This window comes from Molothrus ater, chromosome 1 (genome assembly GCF_012460135.2).
Source record: "Molothrus ater isolate BHLD 08-10-18 breed brown headed cowbird chromosome 1, BPBGC_Mater_1.1, whole genome shotgun sequence".
NCBI lineage: Eukaryota > Metazoa > Chordata > Aves > Passeriformes > Icteridae > Molothrus > Molothrus ater.
Window position 1 is genome coordinate 119,735,788 of NC_050478.2, and position 18,644 is coordinate 119,754,431.

Here is an 18,644-nt window from a genome sequence, read left to right on the forward strand (position 1 = left end):
CAGATGTTGCAGCTGTGGTTTCTGACCCATGTAATGAGTTTTTATTGGAAACTAGCGATGCCTGTTTCTGATTTTCCCATCCATAGAAATTACATTATACTGATTATATATTTATGCAGAGTAAAAAAAAAAAGGAAATATAGAATACTGGTTAGTTATACATTCCTTACACTCCCTGTGTATGCAGCTAGAATAAACAGAGAAACAGGGGGGAGTAGATGCTTTGGGAGAGCAGTCATACAGGCATTACACTCAGGACACAAACCCAGAAATTATCACAGCCCTGGTACCTCACACTCATTATCCATTTTGGAAACTAAAGGATCACTCACTGTCTCATCCATATGCTTGCAGGTTTTGTAGCAGCCAGGGCTACTGTGCATGTTCCAAGCGTGCTGCAGGAGAGGGGCAGTGGCAGGGAACAGGGAGCGGGTGAGCGAGGAGGTCACAGCTGGTTGCCTTGTCCTAGCACTGACATGGACACAGACCTTGTCCCTCAGGCTCTGCTTTTGCAGCTGTTCAGGGCCTCGAATACACAACATAAGATTAGTCATGCCTGGAAGTGCTTGAAATTACAAACATTGTCTCAGCACTTTCTCAATGAAGCACGAGCTAGACCTCCAGGCCAACAGTGAATACTCCAAGGTGGCAGGTGGTTTAATTTAAGTTTTCATCTTTTTTTCTTAGTTCCATTTCCTCCCTTTTCCTTGTAGGCTTCCATTTGCCACCTTAGCTGTGGGTTAAGCCAGTTTATTAGCAAGTCACAACCTTAATCTCAGCAGCTGCACTGCTTAAAGTTGCACAATTAAATGAACAGAGCCCGCAGGAATTCAACTGCTCCCTGCATTCTCATTTGCAATGTCTTTGATTAAGATTTTTTGCAATCTGTTGCCTGTTGTAGCTGTCTTCCACTTTGTACATATGCAAAAGTATAATCTGAACACTGAATGTGCAATAAAGGTTTATGTAAACATAAATCCAGATGAAGATTCAATGTTATTTGGGAGCCATTACCTTGTAAGGTGTTTTATCAATGAAATTTTAGAAACATATCTTTGTCAGTACAGTCTGTGATTTTAAATGTTACTTAGTATTATATTACCAAATCTGGTAATCAAATTTACTTTATACTTTCTGCTGTATCTGATTTGCAAAATACTGTCTCATTTTATGTGGCATTGCCTGCTTAAGAAAGTAATTACTGCTCAGTCTCCCCTATGCTCCCTCAAATCATACATCTCTTTGATGGTATGCTTTTACTTCCTGATCTGAGCTTTAATGAGGACTTGAAAAATAACATAATAACATGATAGTATGTGATCTAATTAATCATGCACTTTGTAACTTTTGCTTTGTGTTAATCGTATGTTCCAGGACTACTTCACAGACCTAATCACTAATGAGAGCATTAATTACTTCAGAATGTCTAAGAGGATATATCCCCATAGGCCCATAATGATGGTCATCAGCCACGCTGCACCCCATGGCCCCGAGGATTCTGCACCGCAGTTCTCAGAGCTCTACCCCAACGCTTCACAGCACATGTAAGTGAAACTCACACACTGCCAGACCCACTCCTTGTGTCTGCTTCTGCAAGGAATTTGTTTATGGAGACAGCTCAGGAGCAGGAAATTCAAATACAAGACATTCATGTAAGCAGAGAATGTTTGCTTGTTTCTTTTGCTGTGCTTGTTCCTTTTGCGGGGGAGAATGACAGCTCTGACCATTATTAAAGCAGAGAGAAGCTCTTTTCCTCCTGGGAAGTTGTGGGAGATTAAAAGGTCAGTATTTGGCTTTGTAAGGGCAGCTTCTTACAATACCCTGAAAATATGTAGACACAGGTCAGGATCTGTTGGAAAGATATTACTTCCTTCGTTTCCCTCTAAGATATGTGCTTCCTGGGCTCTAACTAACTGAATGCATTGAGAGTAAAAACACCCTTTTGAAGATTTTGAGTGCACCAGATTTGTTTATACACTAGATACTGGCAGATTCCCAAAATAGCCTATCAGACTACACTTTTAAATAACACGCTTAATCTTTTCTGGTGATTATAACAAAAACCCCCAACTCTTCATTTTGTTTCTAGAAGAAAAAGCAACTTCAGGTAAAAATCTGTGGAGAGTCCACATCTGTGGATTCCTCATCTTGCTTCCTACCTTGAAAATTCTGGGTCCTTTTCATTATAGTGAAAGGCAATGGAAGATTTCCATTGCACTTTTGACTCCCATGGGTTTGTAGACCAGTCTTTCCTTTTGTTCTGAAACAATGTATTTGCACATCTTTAAAAAGCAACACAACAACAACAACAAAATCACAAAAAACATCTTTATAAAATATTTCAGCTGGACTGTACATTTATCTGTCCTCTCAAAATGAGGATAAATCAATTTCATCAGACAATGGCTCCTTTGTCTAAAAATTGTATTTTGGACACTCTGCGGTAGTTCACATACCAGGATGGTTTTTCAACTTACATCAAATACTTTAAAAATTCTAGGAGTAGTAGCTACTGCATAAACTGCATGGATAAACTGATCACTGGTTGGGGCCAGAAAGAGATTTGCTGTTCATGGCACATGGTTGCATTTTTGTTGTTTTGCATCTTTTATCCTCTTACTGACTGCCACTTTCTAGATATGCCAGTTTCCCTGACCTTATAATCTTATATTTTCCATGATCCCACATTCCTGAGACCAGACTTTTCAAGTAATGCAAACCAGTCAGCAATATTTGTAGTTACTTAGATATTCAGAGTAGTTTCTACCCATATAGGGAACTACTGAAGTTGAGATTTTAGTTGATGAATAAGGTAGACACGAATACATGAAACCTTTTATATTGGTTGTATGGAAGAACGTTCTCAGTCCTGAATTATGTGCTCCAGCAGAAAGTAGCAGGGAACAATGGTGGAGCAAAGGGGAAAGTAAAACCACAAATTTTTTCTGCTGTTTTTCTAGCTTCTGAAAATCATGAGTTTAGGTGAAGCATCCAGGTCAATGTGCCCCATTCTCTTTGCATTGGTTTAATCTCTTTTTAAACTCTGGTGGCAGCCCCACCATCCTGTGGCAACAAGTTCCACAGTGTCACTTTGTGCACTCGGGACAAAGGGCCACTTTTTGTTTCCTTCTAAAACCTGGAGCTTCATTATGCCACCTGTGTCCCTTACTTCCCATTCTGTGAAGAGTAATGAATAGTCACTATATCAAATTGAAAGGATTTCTCCCATGTCTCCTTTCAATTGCCGCTTTTCACTGCAAGAGAGTTATATCTATTTGTTCTCACTCCATTCAACAGATTGTCTCCCATTTAGTGGCACAGACTGCCTGGCCTCAGGCAAGCCATCCTGCCTGCTGGGGGACTATCCATTATACAGGAGGGCAGGATCCAAACTGCTTCCGCTTAGCCGTGGGGACGGTGTCTGGGAGAAAAGCACTGAATCATTGTATCTCACCCTACCTCTCCCCAGGCCAAAGCAACTCATTTTAGGCTCCTTGCTCCCTTCTGACAAGTGCTTGTAGGAACTTGCTTTGGTTTATCATGCTTTTGACACTTTCTGCTGCTTGGTGTTTTCAGCCTGCTTGTTTTCTAGCTTGTGCTGGTAGAACAAAAGGCTCTAGTTAGTCTCCAAATTTTCAACTGCCTCTCCCCCTTATATACAGGTTACATGTCACCTGCAAAGATTAAGCAAAATTCTAGCTAAAATTAATTTTTATTTTTGTGGACTCTTGGGGTCTAAATACCTTGCTCTGCTAGGCTACTTGTGAGAGCACTCAGCTGTGCTTCTTCTTTTCTTCTGGTGTTGTTGATTTCTTGGCAAGCTTCTTGCAAAGAATTTTTTCTCCAATGACCTCAAGAGATCCTTGCTGGCTTGTTTTGTGTTTCTTATTGCACTGACTGACTGCATGTGTTAAAGTTCAGTCTGCAGACTGAGAAATGAGACAATTTGAAGATAAACTGCTAATTTGGGTTTGGGTGGCTGAAGATTCCAACTGATTTCTCTATCAAAAATACGAGCAGCGTGCTCTGAAAGATATGAGAAGTTCAGTTCTCACAGAAATACTGTGTTCCCTATGAAAACAGAACAAGAACAATAAAATCCCTCCTGCCAAGGTTTGTGTAATTTGAACATTTAACCCTTAGGTTTTCTTCCTTGGTGGTCAAGGGCCATTTGAATCTCTTTCCTTCTGACCTTGGGTGACAGCCATCTGACCTTGGATTTTGTTTTTAAAAATGTAGTTGCTGTATCATGTTACTGTAACGCCTACCTCCAACAAAGAAGGGAAACCAGGTCAAAAGCTGCTTGCTGGCTTAACAAACTGAGATGCAAGGTTATACCTACAAACCAAGGATTAAGATAGCCTGTCAACCACATGTAAGAAGTTTTGCTTAAGAGAACAGTAGCTGAAGTTGACTCTGAAATTACATGATGTGTCTGTGCTGGTAAATTGCCTGCTAAAGATTGAAATGTTGCCTCCATAAATTAAAACAAAACAAAACAAAATCAACATCAAAAAAACAGCCCAAAAGTTTGTTTAGAAGTTTTCCACTGGCACATATAAAGAAGGGAGTGGCCACAGCAGGAAATACTCCAGTTCAGGGAGAGCTCTGCCCTCAAGTGTGGGCGTCTGTTGGTCTCATTTCCTCGCTTATCAACATGGGAAGAATTAAATCAAATGAATGCAGCAGCAAAGTCCTTAAGATTTATGAAAAACACATCAGAGACAAAAAGAAAATTAAGAATTACATGCCATCATTATGTTACAGTCCTGTCCTCCTCAGCACAAACAGGCTCTAGAGTGGCATGGAAAGACTTACAAAGACAAGAACAGTAATAATGTGTACACTGTTTGCTTATTAAGTGATTTCTGTTAATTCTTATGAACTCCAGTTTAAAATCAAACACAAATTATATCATATGGGAAGCAGCAGACTCTTCATTGTTTTTAAGCATCCATTTTCCCCTCCCACTCTCACACTTCTCTCCATAATGTATGTCCTATTTCTGACATCTAAAAATATTTCTGAGGGTTTATCCTGGCTGCTATCACCATAATAAGTGAAATATTTTCTGAAAATAAATCAAACTAATGCATGTACTCTAACTATCCCCACACATTATTTCTGTGAAATAAAATGGGACTAGAGAAGATGTACTAGATGAAAGCAATACATAGATTTTTGCTGTGGTAATGAACATCATCTGTTAGGGAGCAGGGTTGTTAGACCTTTGGAAACATTGTTGTTGAATATGAAGTTATGTTACAGGACAATCTTGTTTCATCAGACAGCTGAGCTGGAAAGCTCTGACTCAAAGGATGCTCTGATGAAAGCCTGAATTATCTGTTATGCTCAGGGCCTCTGGCACTTTAACTTCCCTTTACCTTCCAGTGTGAACCAGTCTTAGGGGAACTGTGAATCAGACCTAGGCTGTTTATAAGCTGTGAAGTAAACAAACATTAGAAGCAAAAATCCACAGGAGGCAGGTTTACTGAAGAATGTAAAAAATGGAAATCTGAACCACTGCTGGCTGTGCTGAGTTGAAATACTTGGGCTGGCAGGATTCACTCACAGCTAGATTTTATGACTATCTGGAAGCAATCCTATTGCCAAGCTAGAAACATTAGGAGGAGCAGATAGAAATGGAATCTGATCTATCTTGGACTACATGAGAAAACTTCACAAGCTAAGAAAAGGTAAGTGATATGAAAAGCAGAAGTTTATATTTCCATTTAATGATCATATGAAGGGTGCTGATATACCAGGTGTGTAGGTCTGCAGTAGTGAAGCATCAAAAGAAATGTTGCAGCTCTGGATCCCCAGAGCAGTCTTGAATGTGAGTTTGGGGTGTGAGGTGGCTGCATCTGGAACCGCTGAGGCCAAGCCTCAAACATCTGTCAGTAACGATGGCACTTGTAATGTGGACATGGGGCCATTAGAGCGGGATCGTGCATTTGCATCAGTGATAAATCTTGACATGCCAGTGTGCAGCGTCACTACTGGCCCGAGGTCTGCTTGGACTCCTGACTTAGAGATAAGTGATCACAATCATCACACGCGTCATTGTGAGTGTGATTTTAAAGACAAGACAAGAAGAAATGCTGTGAAATAGAAGTGTAATATTCTAGTTGCACAATTAACTTCTGCAGGAGCAACAAACGATGTTTCCTAAATGAAAAAGGTGTTATATTTAACAGGCAACAACTGTTTCATTTCTTTATTCTAAAATATAGCAGTTGTGTTACACTTGGGGAGTGAAACTTTCATACCCCACATACACAGATCTATAAATATCACTGGGTTTAAAAGAGTCCCATTTTAAAAGGCAGAAAAAGCAGAACCAGCGTGGTGAAATTCAACTTCACATTAATAATTACAATGGCCATTGGTTGTGGGTTTGTTTTTGTTTGGTTTTTTTTACTTTTAATTTTGCCCAAAACCTAGGCTTCCTGCTTTCCAAGAACAGTGTCTAAACCTCGAAGTCTACTTTCCCTAGAAACAAAGAATTGGCTTCCTTTGTTTATTTTCACTTGAAGAAACATGACTACTTATGCCATGTTTGCTAATCATATTTCAAAGAATAATAGAAGTGCTAAATCTGTACAGAAACTATTAATTTTTCTTAATCAGTTTTACCAAAGGTATTACTTTAAAATGTTGTTGACTTTTATTTTTATGAAATGAAAATGTTCTTTTGGTATCTATATACTGTATTATTTTCACTAACTGGAGGACTCACAATCCAAACAGAAGATTAGCCAAACCCTTTTGGACCAAACCCCCTGAGAACTTTATGGAATTATTCAAACCAAACATTTTTAGGCAGTATTTTTCTGAACATAATTTCTTTTGTTGAATAGAAACAGAAGGGAATTATGAGGTTGTAAATAGGGGCAAACACAGATTTTTACTATGAGCAATTGAACAAATATTTGGAAACATACTTGTTTCTCTCCACATTATCCCATCTGTTAGAGACGTATATATTTAGATTAATTTTTTAGAAAGCAAATGTTACTTTAAAGTTGTACTAAATTCTTGAAGCTCTTAAGACATTCTATACTCTCCCAATCCTTTCTTAACTATAAAATATCTTTTTGTAGTAATGCACAGTGGCTGTATTCCATTTATTTTGTTGAATATGACAATTCAGTTCAATTACTAGTAGAAGCTAGTGAAATTTGGTTTTGAATTATTTGTTTGGGGACCCCATTTTAATAGATTCTCAAGTACAAGCATCCATTTTTTGGCTTGTTGGTTATTTTTATTGTTTCTTGCCTAAATTAAAGTTATTGTGTACCTTAAAAGCCAAATAAGATGCATTCTTAATTTAGAAGTTCAAATTTAAATGTATGAATATAGTAAATGTGTTGTCAGAGAGAGTTACTGAGGCCTTTTGATTACAGCAGTGACTGCTAATACTGCTCCTTTTCTCTCAACATAAGTATCTACTTGAACTGATGTTTACAGACAAATTATAGATTTTGTGGATAATCTTTTTTTTTTAAATGCACTAATGCTTATGAATTTTTATTCCTTCCATAGTTTATAGATCACTTGATTATCACAGCAAATTTCTCTCTAAACTTATTCACATAGGTGACTGATCACTAAATCTCAGGGTGAAATGTTCTCATTATGAGTATGCTTTTATGGAAAAGTGCCTATGCTCAGCATTTGTTATTATTACATAACGGTTGGAATTTTTTTAGTTAGTTTAACCTGAGGGTATCGATTCAAAATTTTAAGAATCTAATGTCTTCCAGTGCCAGAATAGATCTGTTAGGGAGTGCCAAGTGGTCTCTGTGTATTAAGCTCCTCACAGTATGTGTTGGACAAATAAAAGTGAGCAACAGACCAATCTAGATTTGCCCATTCTACAAGAATGACAAGTACTACAGTAGCAACTTGCCAGATTCAGAGGCCATGGATAATCTAAAAATAATGGGGTACCAGGCACTGTGTGCTGATCATGGATCAGCTAATGTACTCAGCACAAGATGGACTCCACAACTCAGAGGAGGCCATGGAAGACATGGCACACATCTTCAATTTCAATACTTCAGTGCAAAGAGGAATCAAGGAAATGTAGATGTCAGTGATACTTTATAGCAGTACTTGTCAATACAGACAATTATTGACAAAATTGGAGGAACAGAAGCAGTGACATACCATGCCATAATGACTTTCAAGGACTTATAACAGCTGAACGTTTAACTGATATCTCCAGATGCTTCAAGAAAAAATGTTACCATAAAAAATTATCACTCATCATGAAGAGCTCTGTCTACATGGAAAAGTTTTCAAAAGTCACCAGTATTCTCCCTAAGATTTGTGTCTGCAGTGTTTGGTTGGTTGGTTACATTTATACCAAAAAAAAGGTAGATAAATTTGAGGGAAATGTCAGATCTTGTGTCTGGTAACCAGTGCCATTCTGGTGGATTTCTGAAAGGCCTAGCAAACAGGGGTAGACATTGAACATGTACAAGGTACAGGGTTTTGGAATTCCTTTCTGTCTCTCCTTTAGTACTCTTTCTCCAACATTATAGACCCCTGTTTCACATTTATCCATCAGCCAGTGACACTGGATATTTCACAGAAGGTTCCTGTTCCTTGACTTGCCTGGGAGGAAAATTCTGCTGTCTCTCTGCCTGCTGCATTTCTCACCCAGAAAATTCAAAATGCATTTGGAAAGTGTCTGTGAAAGGTTTTAACTGCCCTGCTAAAGCCTTGAGTGCTGCTTTTTAAAACTATCCATTATGTGGAGGAGGCTGCTCACAATAGCCTGGGAACACAAGACCTGAGCCTGCCTCAGCAGCTGGCTCTCCTTCCTGGCACAGCAGCAGGCTGTCACCGCGCTGTCGGTGGAGCGCAGCTCTCAGCCACCTCATCCCTCTGGGCCTGGGGCACTCAGGACCCCACTGGAAAAAAAACAGGGTTTTACTAGGAGATGCTGATTAATCAAAAATGAACCCTTTCATGGGAAAGCATCTTGTCTGACAAACTTCCAAGGAAACAGAGAAAAAATTGCACTGAAAGTATCCTTCTTTTCTGTTGGATAACTGATAAATGGTAGGTGACAGAATTCCTAAGGCTTGCCTCTTCAAGGGTCTCCCTCTGCTAGGACTGCTGGCTAGCCAGCAACACAGAGGGCTGTACTCCTGACATAAATCTTATTAATATTATGACAGTATTAATTTTAAAAATCAGACTTCAACCATGGGAAATTATAAAAACTATGACTTTTCAACATGAAATAAAAGATTTTTCAACAGAAAAGGAATTCTAGCTTATGCTTGTCTTTGCTCAGTAGGGAACTAACCTTTCCATACTTCTTAATCTCTATCAAATTCCTATGATACTGTTGCATCACTTCTCTTTTCCCTTGAGACTAATGATTAAGTAGGTTGGTCAAAACTTGCTGTGTGTACTAAAGGCATACTTCTCAAATTCTACCTAACTTCTCAAATAATGCTCTCCAGTTAGAATGTGGACTCCACAAATTTATTGAAGTTGACTATCAGTTTACTATGTTATCCTTTCAGCTGATTTTTGTCCTCAGAATATGTAGTTAAAGGTTATACATATGATATCTGATATAAAAAACAACTGCTTCCACCATTCTGGGATCACATACAATCATGTAAAGAAAAATGAAATCTAACTGAAGGACTGGTCTATGACTCTAAATTATACAGTATTCTGATATTGTTCATTTTAAGAAAAGACAACTACACATACATATTTCGGTGGGAAAAATGTACCTTTTGTTAACACACGAGTTATAATTTTCAGTACCTAAACAGCAAATTAATATTGAATTTCATTTTTCTTGTAAACTGAAAAGAGAATAAAAAGAATCAAATTAATCTAATCACCCAACAGTATTTTTTTCACTTTCTCTTTATGTTTAATTTTCAAATGTAATGCTGCTGTTCATGTATCATGTACTGCAGTGTACTAGAAACAGGGGAGAAATAAAACCCAAAGAACTTAATGAAAATGACAAAGCCTAGATTCCTTCTTTCCAGAGAAGGGAGCTGCTCATATGTAGGTGAAACCATTATGGGAAATGGGTATTGCTTGTTTTCACTTCACCTTGTAGTTGTCATGTATGCTAGGCATAAAAACAAGAATGATGGAGAGCTTTTGTAACATGTTTGTCTCTGTCGAGAAAATTTACTTGACACATTTTTGCCACACATTTTCTCCCAAGGTGATATCTCTGGGAAAATATTCTTGTTTCTTATAGGATATCTTTCAAAAATACACTGGCTGTGGACAGAACACCACTCCTAAATATTTCTTTTGATGTTTGTGCAAACTCCTAAAGCATCGTTCTTTGCTTTAGATAGGACTCTGTGCCATACTTCTTCTTAGTGCTAGTATCAACAACGGTGTTAGGTCAGTTTTGTTGTCACGATTCATTTTATGCTTGTAATGCACTGTGCTTTGCACTCACATTGAAAATAACACTTCAACAGCATTTAGCGTAGAACTAACTGTAACACTGGTGGTGTTCCTTATGCTGACTACTAAATTTCTTTATCCCACTGCAAAATACCTTTCTTTGACTTTTATTTAAAGGTAATTTCTCTACTGAAGTACCAGGGCAAAATACCTTAATATTAAGTAAACAGTCCTTTTTTATCTCTAACTTCCTTAATTTTTCTTATCTGTACGGGATGCACCATTCAGATAAACTTTTAATAATTACAGGTTTGTTTGAGAAATAGATTTTGGCAAATCCCAAATATTAATGTGGAACTTGTAGCAGTCTTTGAGTCTGAGAGAAAGCTTGGAAAGCAAGTGGTTAAAATATTTTGAGGAGGTGATACATGACCCAATGAATCTGGAAAGCCACTGAAGTGATGTTTGTTGATATTTGTCAGATACCACACGGAATTTGTGATTTAACTGTTTGTTGGCTCTTTCTGTGTTGGAGGAGTTCCCACCTCCCTCTGATGCCTGTCACACTGCACGGCTTTTGAGATCTGTTCTTTTCCTCCAGAACTCCCAGCTACAACTATGCACCAAACATGGATAAGCACTGGATTATGCAGTACACAGGGCCCATGCTTCCAATCCACATGGAGTTTACCAACGTCCTGCAGCGCAAGAGACTTCAGACCCTGATGTCAGTTGATGACTCTATGGAAAGAGTGAGTGCAAGAAACTGCTGTGAATACGATCTTGTTAGTCGGTAACAAAATTAAATTAATTAATTCTTTCTTTACCTTCACCAACCACATTCTGGGGAAAGTCATTGTACTATGAGGAATTACTCCACTTTTTCCCAGCAGAATTGAATTCTGGTTCTCTGCAATGTGAGGCCAAGCTCCTGGATTTCTTCTTTCAATTGCTGTGTCAAAAAAACAGTGGGCTTTTTTAAAGGGAAAAGTCACTGTGCCTAGTATAAAGCCTGGTGTTAACAGAAGATGCATCACCTGTGTGTACACATGGATAGACACAGGTGCACACATGACAACTTCTATTCATTTCACACACTCCATTCACAGTTTGTCCTTCAGTTGAAATCTGGGAACTGGCAAATCACAGCAACTCAGGTGTCAGTCTACAAGTGTTTGCAGAAGTTAGGCAATGCAGTGTACTGCTAATTATAGGTAACATGATACATGAACTATTAGGTTTACTTTGTATGACTTTTTGTTCCAAAATCAAGCACCATGACCAAAGATCTTCCCCTAGAGAGATTTCTTTAAACTTTAATAAAAATTTACAGCTTTTTCCCAAGCCCACAACTGTAAGGAATGAGAAAGTTGTAGACTAGCACAGTAAATCAAATCTTAGTACCTTTTCCCCTAAAGCTGTAGCAGACTTTTTTCACAAGCTGTGTTTGAGTACACAATGAATTTTGGACATACTAAGGCAACTACACCATCATTACCATATTTTTTCAATTCTAATTTTCTGGAGCTGTTTAATTGTCCCCTCTGTCAAGTGCAAAATTGAACTGGTAGGTTGATTTTTTCACAGCACAGTAAAGGCAAGATGTACAAATGCCAGTCCCCAGAATCTGTGTCAACTATGTCATTGATGCCCTGTTTGGTTCTGTGTATTTAAGGGTTATTAATGATGGTTATACACGACTCTGCACAAAACATGTTTTGCTACACTTAACTCGGAGTTCTTTCTGTGCTGGGTTGCAGTTACACCAAATGCTTGCAGAGATGGGAGAACTGGAGAATACCTACATTATTTACACTGCTGACCATGGATACCATATTGGGCAGTTCGGACTGGTCAAGGGGAAGTCAATGCCGTATGACTTTGATATTCGAGTTCCTTTCTTTATTCGTGGTCCAAGTGTGGAGCCGGGATCAGTGTACGTTGCCTTATGCCTCTAGCACAGCTGTTGAGCCTAATGTAAAATGTTTCTGAGAACATGTAATTATCACTCTGTCTAGTTTCATTTCATAAAGGATGCTCTATTATTGCAGAGCAATGAGTCTCATAAATAGGCAGCTTTTTCACTTTGCATATTATGAATAAGTTATAATTCAGATGAGAAAACTGTAATGCATAGTCCTGTAAGGTTAGACATGGGTTTTGCTTTTAAAAACTATGTGCTCATCTTTACTGCTCACTCTGTCATTTAGCATCATGCCCTCATTGTCAGTGAGATAAGAGCAGTGTTGCTGCTGCACCTCCTTGTTTAATCATGCTTAACTTTTTCTTTGTGATGTCAGTCTGCAGTACTGGCCTATCGTTCTGAGTTGTAGACTTCAAAGGGGGTTTTCTAAACTTAGCACTTCTGTAGAGCTCTACATCTTCAAAGCCCTGATAAGCATTAATTATCATTCTATTTCCAAGAGAATGTGAAGACTTACACATTGAACACATGGCAACTATGACCTTTCCTGTTGATTTGCAGTGTGCCTCAGATAGTTCTGAATATTGATCTTGCTCCAACAATTCTGGATATAGCAGGCCTTGACACACCTCCAGATATGGATGGCAAATCTGTCCTAAAGCTTCTGGACTTGGAGAGACCAGGAAACAGGTGGGTCCCACGATCCTTTTTTAGCCAGTTCAGAAGCAAACACCTAAGTAAATCAACAGCTGAGTGGAAAAACAGATTCTGTGAAAATGAGTTGTGTCATGGCAACGACCACAGCTTTCCCATTTCAAGAGTGTCTTAAGTAGTAGATCTATAAAATTGCGTGTATATATAAGTGGGGAGTTGTTTTTTTCAAAAATAATTTGTTAACACTTACACAGTGGAGTACTTCAGTGCCAGCAGTAAATGTCATTATTTTCCTTTCAGGTTTCGAACAAACAAGAAGACCAAAATTTGGCGTGACACATTTCTAGTGGAAAGAGGGTAATTATTAGGGGTGAGAGAGTTTTGGGAGAGCCTGCCTGCTGGGAGTACTCCCTTGTACATGCTTTACTTTCTGCTTCCTCCTCTTCCTTTTTATGGTCAGAGAAGCAGTAAATTTTGCAAGCAAACTGACAGGCATGACTTTTTTCCTACTTTCCCACCACTGCCTTTGCAATCTACTGTGCTCCCAAATCCCTTTCTCTGAAGAAATTTGAAAGCATGCTTTTCTGGTGATTCTCCTAGCCTCTTTCCCTAACACTGCTTGTTCTCACTTTTGTCATTATCCAAATCATTTTTTTCCCAAATCTCGGCCGATTTTGTATTTTCCATAACGTATTAGAAGCATTCTTCATTTTTGCTCTAGCTAGGAGTTATGTGTAATTGAGATTCATGACTATAACTACTCCTCTCTTTGCTGATAACTCCTTATACCCTCTTACCTTGCCAGTTGTTGCTGTGAAAATTTTCTCTGGGTAAAAACTTTACAGCAATTTCCTTTTGGTACTTTATGACTTTACAGATTATGAAAACTTTGTCTGATGTATTACAAAGCAGTGCATGAAAGACACATCGTAATATGTAAGATACAGCCGAGCTTGTGCTGAGTATAAAAGTCCTGTTGTGTCTTCAGCTGTGTTTTCCAGCCAAGAAAGTATTGCTTCAAAGAGTTTTGCTTTTTTGTAAAAACCAACATTTATGTATGAATGGTGCTGAACTGTACCAGTTAGACATATTTTAGCAGCACTTATGTATCTTCTGGCAATTTTCAGCCAGTCACCTGAGGCTTTTTTTCACTATGTGACCTACATCGAAAGTCAGTAACAGAAATGTGGGGATTTTTTTCCCTGAGAAGACATAAGCCTTCAAGTAGCTTCACTGTTCAAGTTAAATTCTTCCTTAGGGCTTAGAACAATGTATCTAAAACACTCCACTTTATTTTTTTTTAAGCAAATTTCTACGCAAGAAGGAGGAACCCAACAAAAACACTCAGCAGTCTAATCAACTACCAAAGTACGAGAGAGTAAAAGAACTATGCCAACAAGCAAGATACCAGACAGCCTGTGAACAACCAGGACAGGTAAGCCACAAGTGACTGCAGTTTTCTAGGTGTCACGGGAAATACACATTTTACACTATGGGTCAAAAGAATTTGAAGAGTATGGCTCTGTGAAGGTAACTAAAAGATCACTGTTGTTAATATCTTCAGAGCCAAAGAAAAGCAGACAAATTTCTCTATGCAGTGGTCAAATTCAAGGTGTTGAAGACCTGGTCCTACATTTGCTGTCTTAGTACAGAGCTTATCATAAAACTCCCATGCTCAACCATAACATGAAATGACTACTTTTTCTCTGATCATGTGCATTGATAAATATGCAAGATAGTTCAGTGATAATTGTTAATAAGGGAGAGAATCTTTCTGAGCTGTGCAAGCTTGTACTCACTGGGCTAGTTCAGAATTACCAAAGCAAGCTGGTTATTCCTAAGGTTACACATGAATTCATTTGCTGGGATGAACAACTGAACAGCACGCTTAGTAATCATCATTCTTTAATATTTATCGAAACACTTTTAATAGAAGGGTCTCCTTTCCCAGAAACAATCCCTATTTCAGGTCACTGCAAGGATTCAGGCACTGATACCCATACCCAAGCATCACTTTTTCTTCTCGCAGCCTTCGTGATTTCAGTATAACACCTGACTCTGATACAAAGGTCTAATTGCCTGCTCATAAAACCAGAAATTACTGCACACCTGACTACTATGCTTACACCTGCATCTCTGCAGTGCACACACAGGAAGAGAGCTAAATTAAGAAAAGTGATTCTGACTCCAAATTCTCTTCAATCCATCCTATATTAATGCAATATCTATGGTTACATACGAAGATGGATTTACTGGGGAGATGTGCATCCTTCTCATTGACACCACCTCCAACCACGCTGGGGCAGACGCTGGGGGCCCCAGGCAGCGGCTTGTGCCTGCCTTGCCGTCCCTGCAGTCCATCCCCGTCCGCACACACCTCCCCGCAGAAGTGTGAGGTGATTTCTCCCAGGCAGGCGCTTGCGCTTTCCCCTCAGATGTTTGCTCGGAGCGCTGCCGGCAGCCGAGGGCCTGGCTGAGCTCCGGGCCGGCTCTGCGGAGCGGAGCGAGGGCACAAAGGCCTCTCTGTGCAGGGCCAGGGCCCGCTCGCTCCGCGCCACCCAGGGCGCCCTGGCCCGGGCAAGCCGCGCTCTGCTCGGCCAGGCTCGAGAGCCCGCCTGGGGAAAGGCTCCGGCCCTGCCTTGCCCCTTCGCCCCCTGTGGAGTGTAGGGTTACAGCAATTCTCGGTTAATCACAGATTGGACTGGATTAATGGTTCGGCTGTCACATCCTTGCTCGGGTCCTCTGTCACGGTTCTTACGTCGCACATGCTCCTTAAATGCAGCCACTTTTGAAGGGATATACACAATATCTCAGTCTCACCCAAGGGCAATGTTTTCAGGAGTTCAAGCACTGCTGTTGTAAACAGAGATTAAATTTGAAAATCTGAATGCTTTATAAAAACTAAAGGAGATCAGTGAAGTAATTTAGACTGTTAGACACTAAGACGTTAAATTTTAAGTAACAAAATATTTTCTTTGCAATTATTTCTTATATTTTTTCCTCTTATGCCAAAATCCAGGTTTGGAATAACTACTTTTCCACATATGAATAGAAAGGGTTAAGTGTCCTGACTAGACATCACACCTGAAGCAGTAGGAAACCCTGCTCACAGGCCTGTTCTCAGCCCAGGGCAGGAGACCCTATTGGTGAATCCTATACTGGTGAATCCTGTATTGGTGAATCCAGTTTGATCCAAGGGTGAAGGAAGAAGGGCAGCAAGGAGGCTACAAGAGCAATAGTGTTTGCAGTGGGTCTCCCACCTACAAACTCTCATCGAGGTCTTTTCAATGCTGAAGATGTGTTGGCTGCACAGAGCCCAGCAGCCATCCCTCACAGCTGGATGAAAGACAGGGCTGAGCTGACCTCGAGAACAATTTTTAGACACAGCCATTGGTTTGTACACATTATTTTCTTTAAAAAATAGACCCAGGCTGTCCCTGTTAATTCCAACATCCTGAAGGCTTCCTGCAGGGGTGCTGAAGTTAAATATGCCTATGGAAAACTTCTGTTGGGCAGAGCATGGTGAGGGGTAGAGCATCCTCTGGGCTCGTTCAGCCCGAGGGGCACAGACCCATTCCTTCCACTCCATCTGCCCTCATGCAGCCCTGGGAAACAAGGCCAGTTTCTCTCTCAAGGACAGACTACCTGTGGTGCTCACAGGAAAGCCAGCATAGAATAGGTAAAGTGTGAATTTAAAGACCAGCATTGGACTAATATGAACTTCAGGGAGGCATTGCAATGTGAAATAAGAACCTGCAGGATTTTTTCTGTGTAGAGAAGTTCTGCAAATGAAAAAAGTTAGTAGTTAATAAATGTACCTTAGTCATGTGTTCCAATGTGCATTTCTGAGCCATCATAGTTTAATATGAGGTTCCTGCAGCAGATTTGCTCTAGTCATTTTGCACTTCTTAGAAAAGAGAAAATATTGCTGTGCATGAATTAACTTGGTTTTATCTTTTGAGATTTGTTGATTTCAATTACATAGGTGCATATATAGATATATGTTTATAGTTGATTTCAATTACATAGATGCATATATAGAAATAAAATCTTTATTTAAATTGTGGTCGTTTATAATACTTCCTACATTTACTCTAATCAGTTGCAGTTAACATCAGTTAAATTAAAATTACTTTCACAGAATGAGTGATTGCTGACAGATTCTAAAGTAGTGAAATTACTCGTCTGTGGGAAGCTGCTGCTAAATGTCTGAAACTAAGAATAAGCATTTGGGGAAATAACACACCACTAAAATCTTGCTCTTAATTTAAATTTACTCTAGTCAATACATACTTTATTTGAAAAGGAAAACACAATCAAGCTGAAAAAGAAAAAAAAAATTTCCTGTATTAAAATGAGGTGAGATCCTGAGATCTGCTAGTTCTAAAATCTCCAAGGCTGAGGTACTCAGGATAATACTTGCTTCAGCTTATTTTCTCTTTAAAAGAAAGGAAAATAAAGGAACCTAGCACAATAATTTTTTAATCAAATGTTTCAATTTTTTTTTTTTTATGGCTAGTGTGTATCTGAAAATAGATAAACCTAAAAAAAGGGGGGGATTTTGAAGAGAAAATACTAAACATCTGTAAAATATAAATATGAAATACTTTCACTGTTAGTTTTTAATGTATTTAAATTTTCTAGCTCCACTGACATGTTGCATCACTTCCATTGTAGATCACACTGTAGATCACTGTGCCCTTGCTGTTTTTATATAATCCCCTTTATGGGAGGACAGTTTCCAAGTGCTCACCCACCTCCTTGGGAACATCTCAGAAGTGAGATGTGCATGGGATATGTTCACTCCTGAGTTGTGTTCCAGCAGTCACTGACGCGGGTCAGCAGTGAGCCCATGCCAAGGAGAGGAGCTCCTGCTGAGCTGCATTAGCAGGAGCACTGCTAACAGGTCGTGGGAAGTGAGCACTTGCCTCTCCCTGGTGCCTGTGGGCTGCACCTGGAATGCTGCATCCGGGTTGGGATCTCCAGCAGCAGTGGGACTTTGGTGCGCTGGAGCAAGTCCAAGGGAGGAGCCCAGAGATGGGGTGGAGGTACTGAGAAGGGGCAGAGGTTTGTTTAGCCAGGGAAAGAGAAGGCAAAGGAAGAAGCTAATTGTTTCCTTTGATTAACCGATGGCTAATTAGAGAGAAGACAGACCCAGGTATGTCTTGGAGGTGCACAGCAAAAGGGCTATCAGTCAGAGACAAGTTGCATCAAGGGAAAGTGTAAAGAGGTGCATGGAAAAAAGTGTTACCACAAATATGATTAAGAACTGGAGCCCAAAGAGGCTGTGGAAAGTCCACTCCAGGATATGTCCAAACCTAATAATGTTGTTGCTTTGAGGAGGAGGATGAACTAAATGATCTCCAGATGTTCCTTCAGTGCATGCTCTTAATATTTACTTGCTTAGTACCTGGCCTTGAGGATTTCATGTTTTCTTCTTCCTCCTCAACTTCATAACTTGGGAAGTGCTGTTAATTTTATGAACTTGTAAGTGAGTTATGGGTCACCTGCTCATGTCATATTTTGGTACAGACCAGATTTCAGCCCCTGCCCTGCCCCAGCTGTTGATCTGTGCTCACCCAAAGCACAGACAGTCCTGTCACATCAGCCAGATTCACTCCCCTGGAAAAGGGAGCAGGAGCTGGTGGGCTCCCTG

The 18,644-nt window shown here is 39.6% G+C and overlaps 1 protein-coding gene across 14 annotated transcripts in view; it reads left to right on the forward strand.

The window, feature by feature from the left end:
• Nucleotides 1–18,644, forward strand: part of SULF1 (sulfatase 1) — a 185,259-nt gene that overhangs the window by 140,607 nt on the left and 26,008 nt on the right. For all 14 annotated transcript variants that reach the window (XM_054515574.1, XM_054515557.1, XM_036406703.2 and 11 more), the window contains 6 exons: nucleotides 1,375–1,544; nucleotides 11,012–11,162; nucleotides 12,171–12,346; nucleotides 12,896–13,024; nucleotides 13,289–13,345; nucleotides 14,294–14,423. In XM_054515574.1, the coding sequence (XP_054371549.1) occupies nucleotides 1,375–1,544; nucleotides 11,012–11,162; nucleotides 12,171–12,346; nucleotides 12,896–13,024; nucleotides 13,289–13,345; nucleotides 14,294–14,423 (813 nt within the window). The remainder of the gene's footprint in view (nucleotides 1–1,374; nucleotides 1,545–11,011; nucleotides 11,163–12,170; nucleotides 12,347–12,895; nucleotides 13,025–13,288; nucleotides 13,346–14,293; nucleotides 14,424–18,644) is intronic.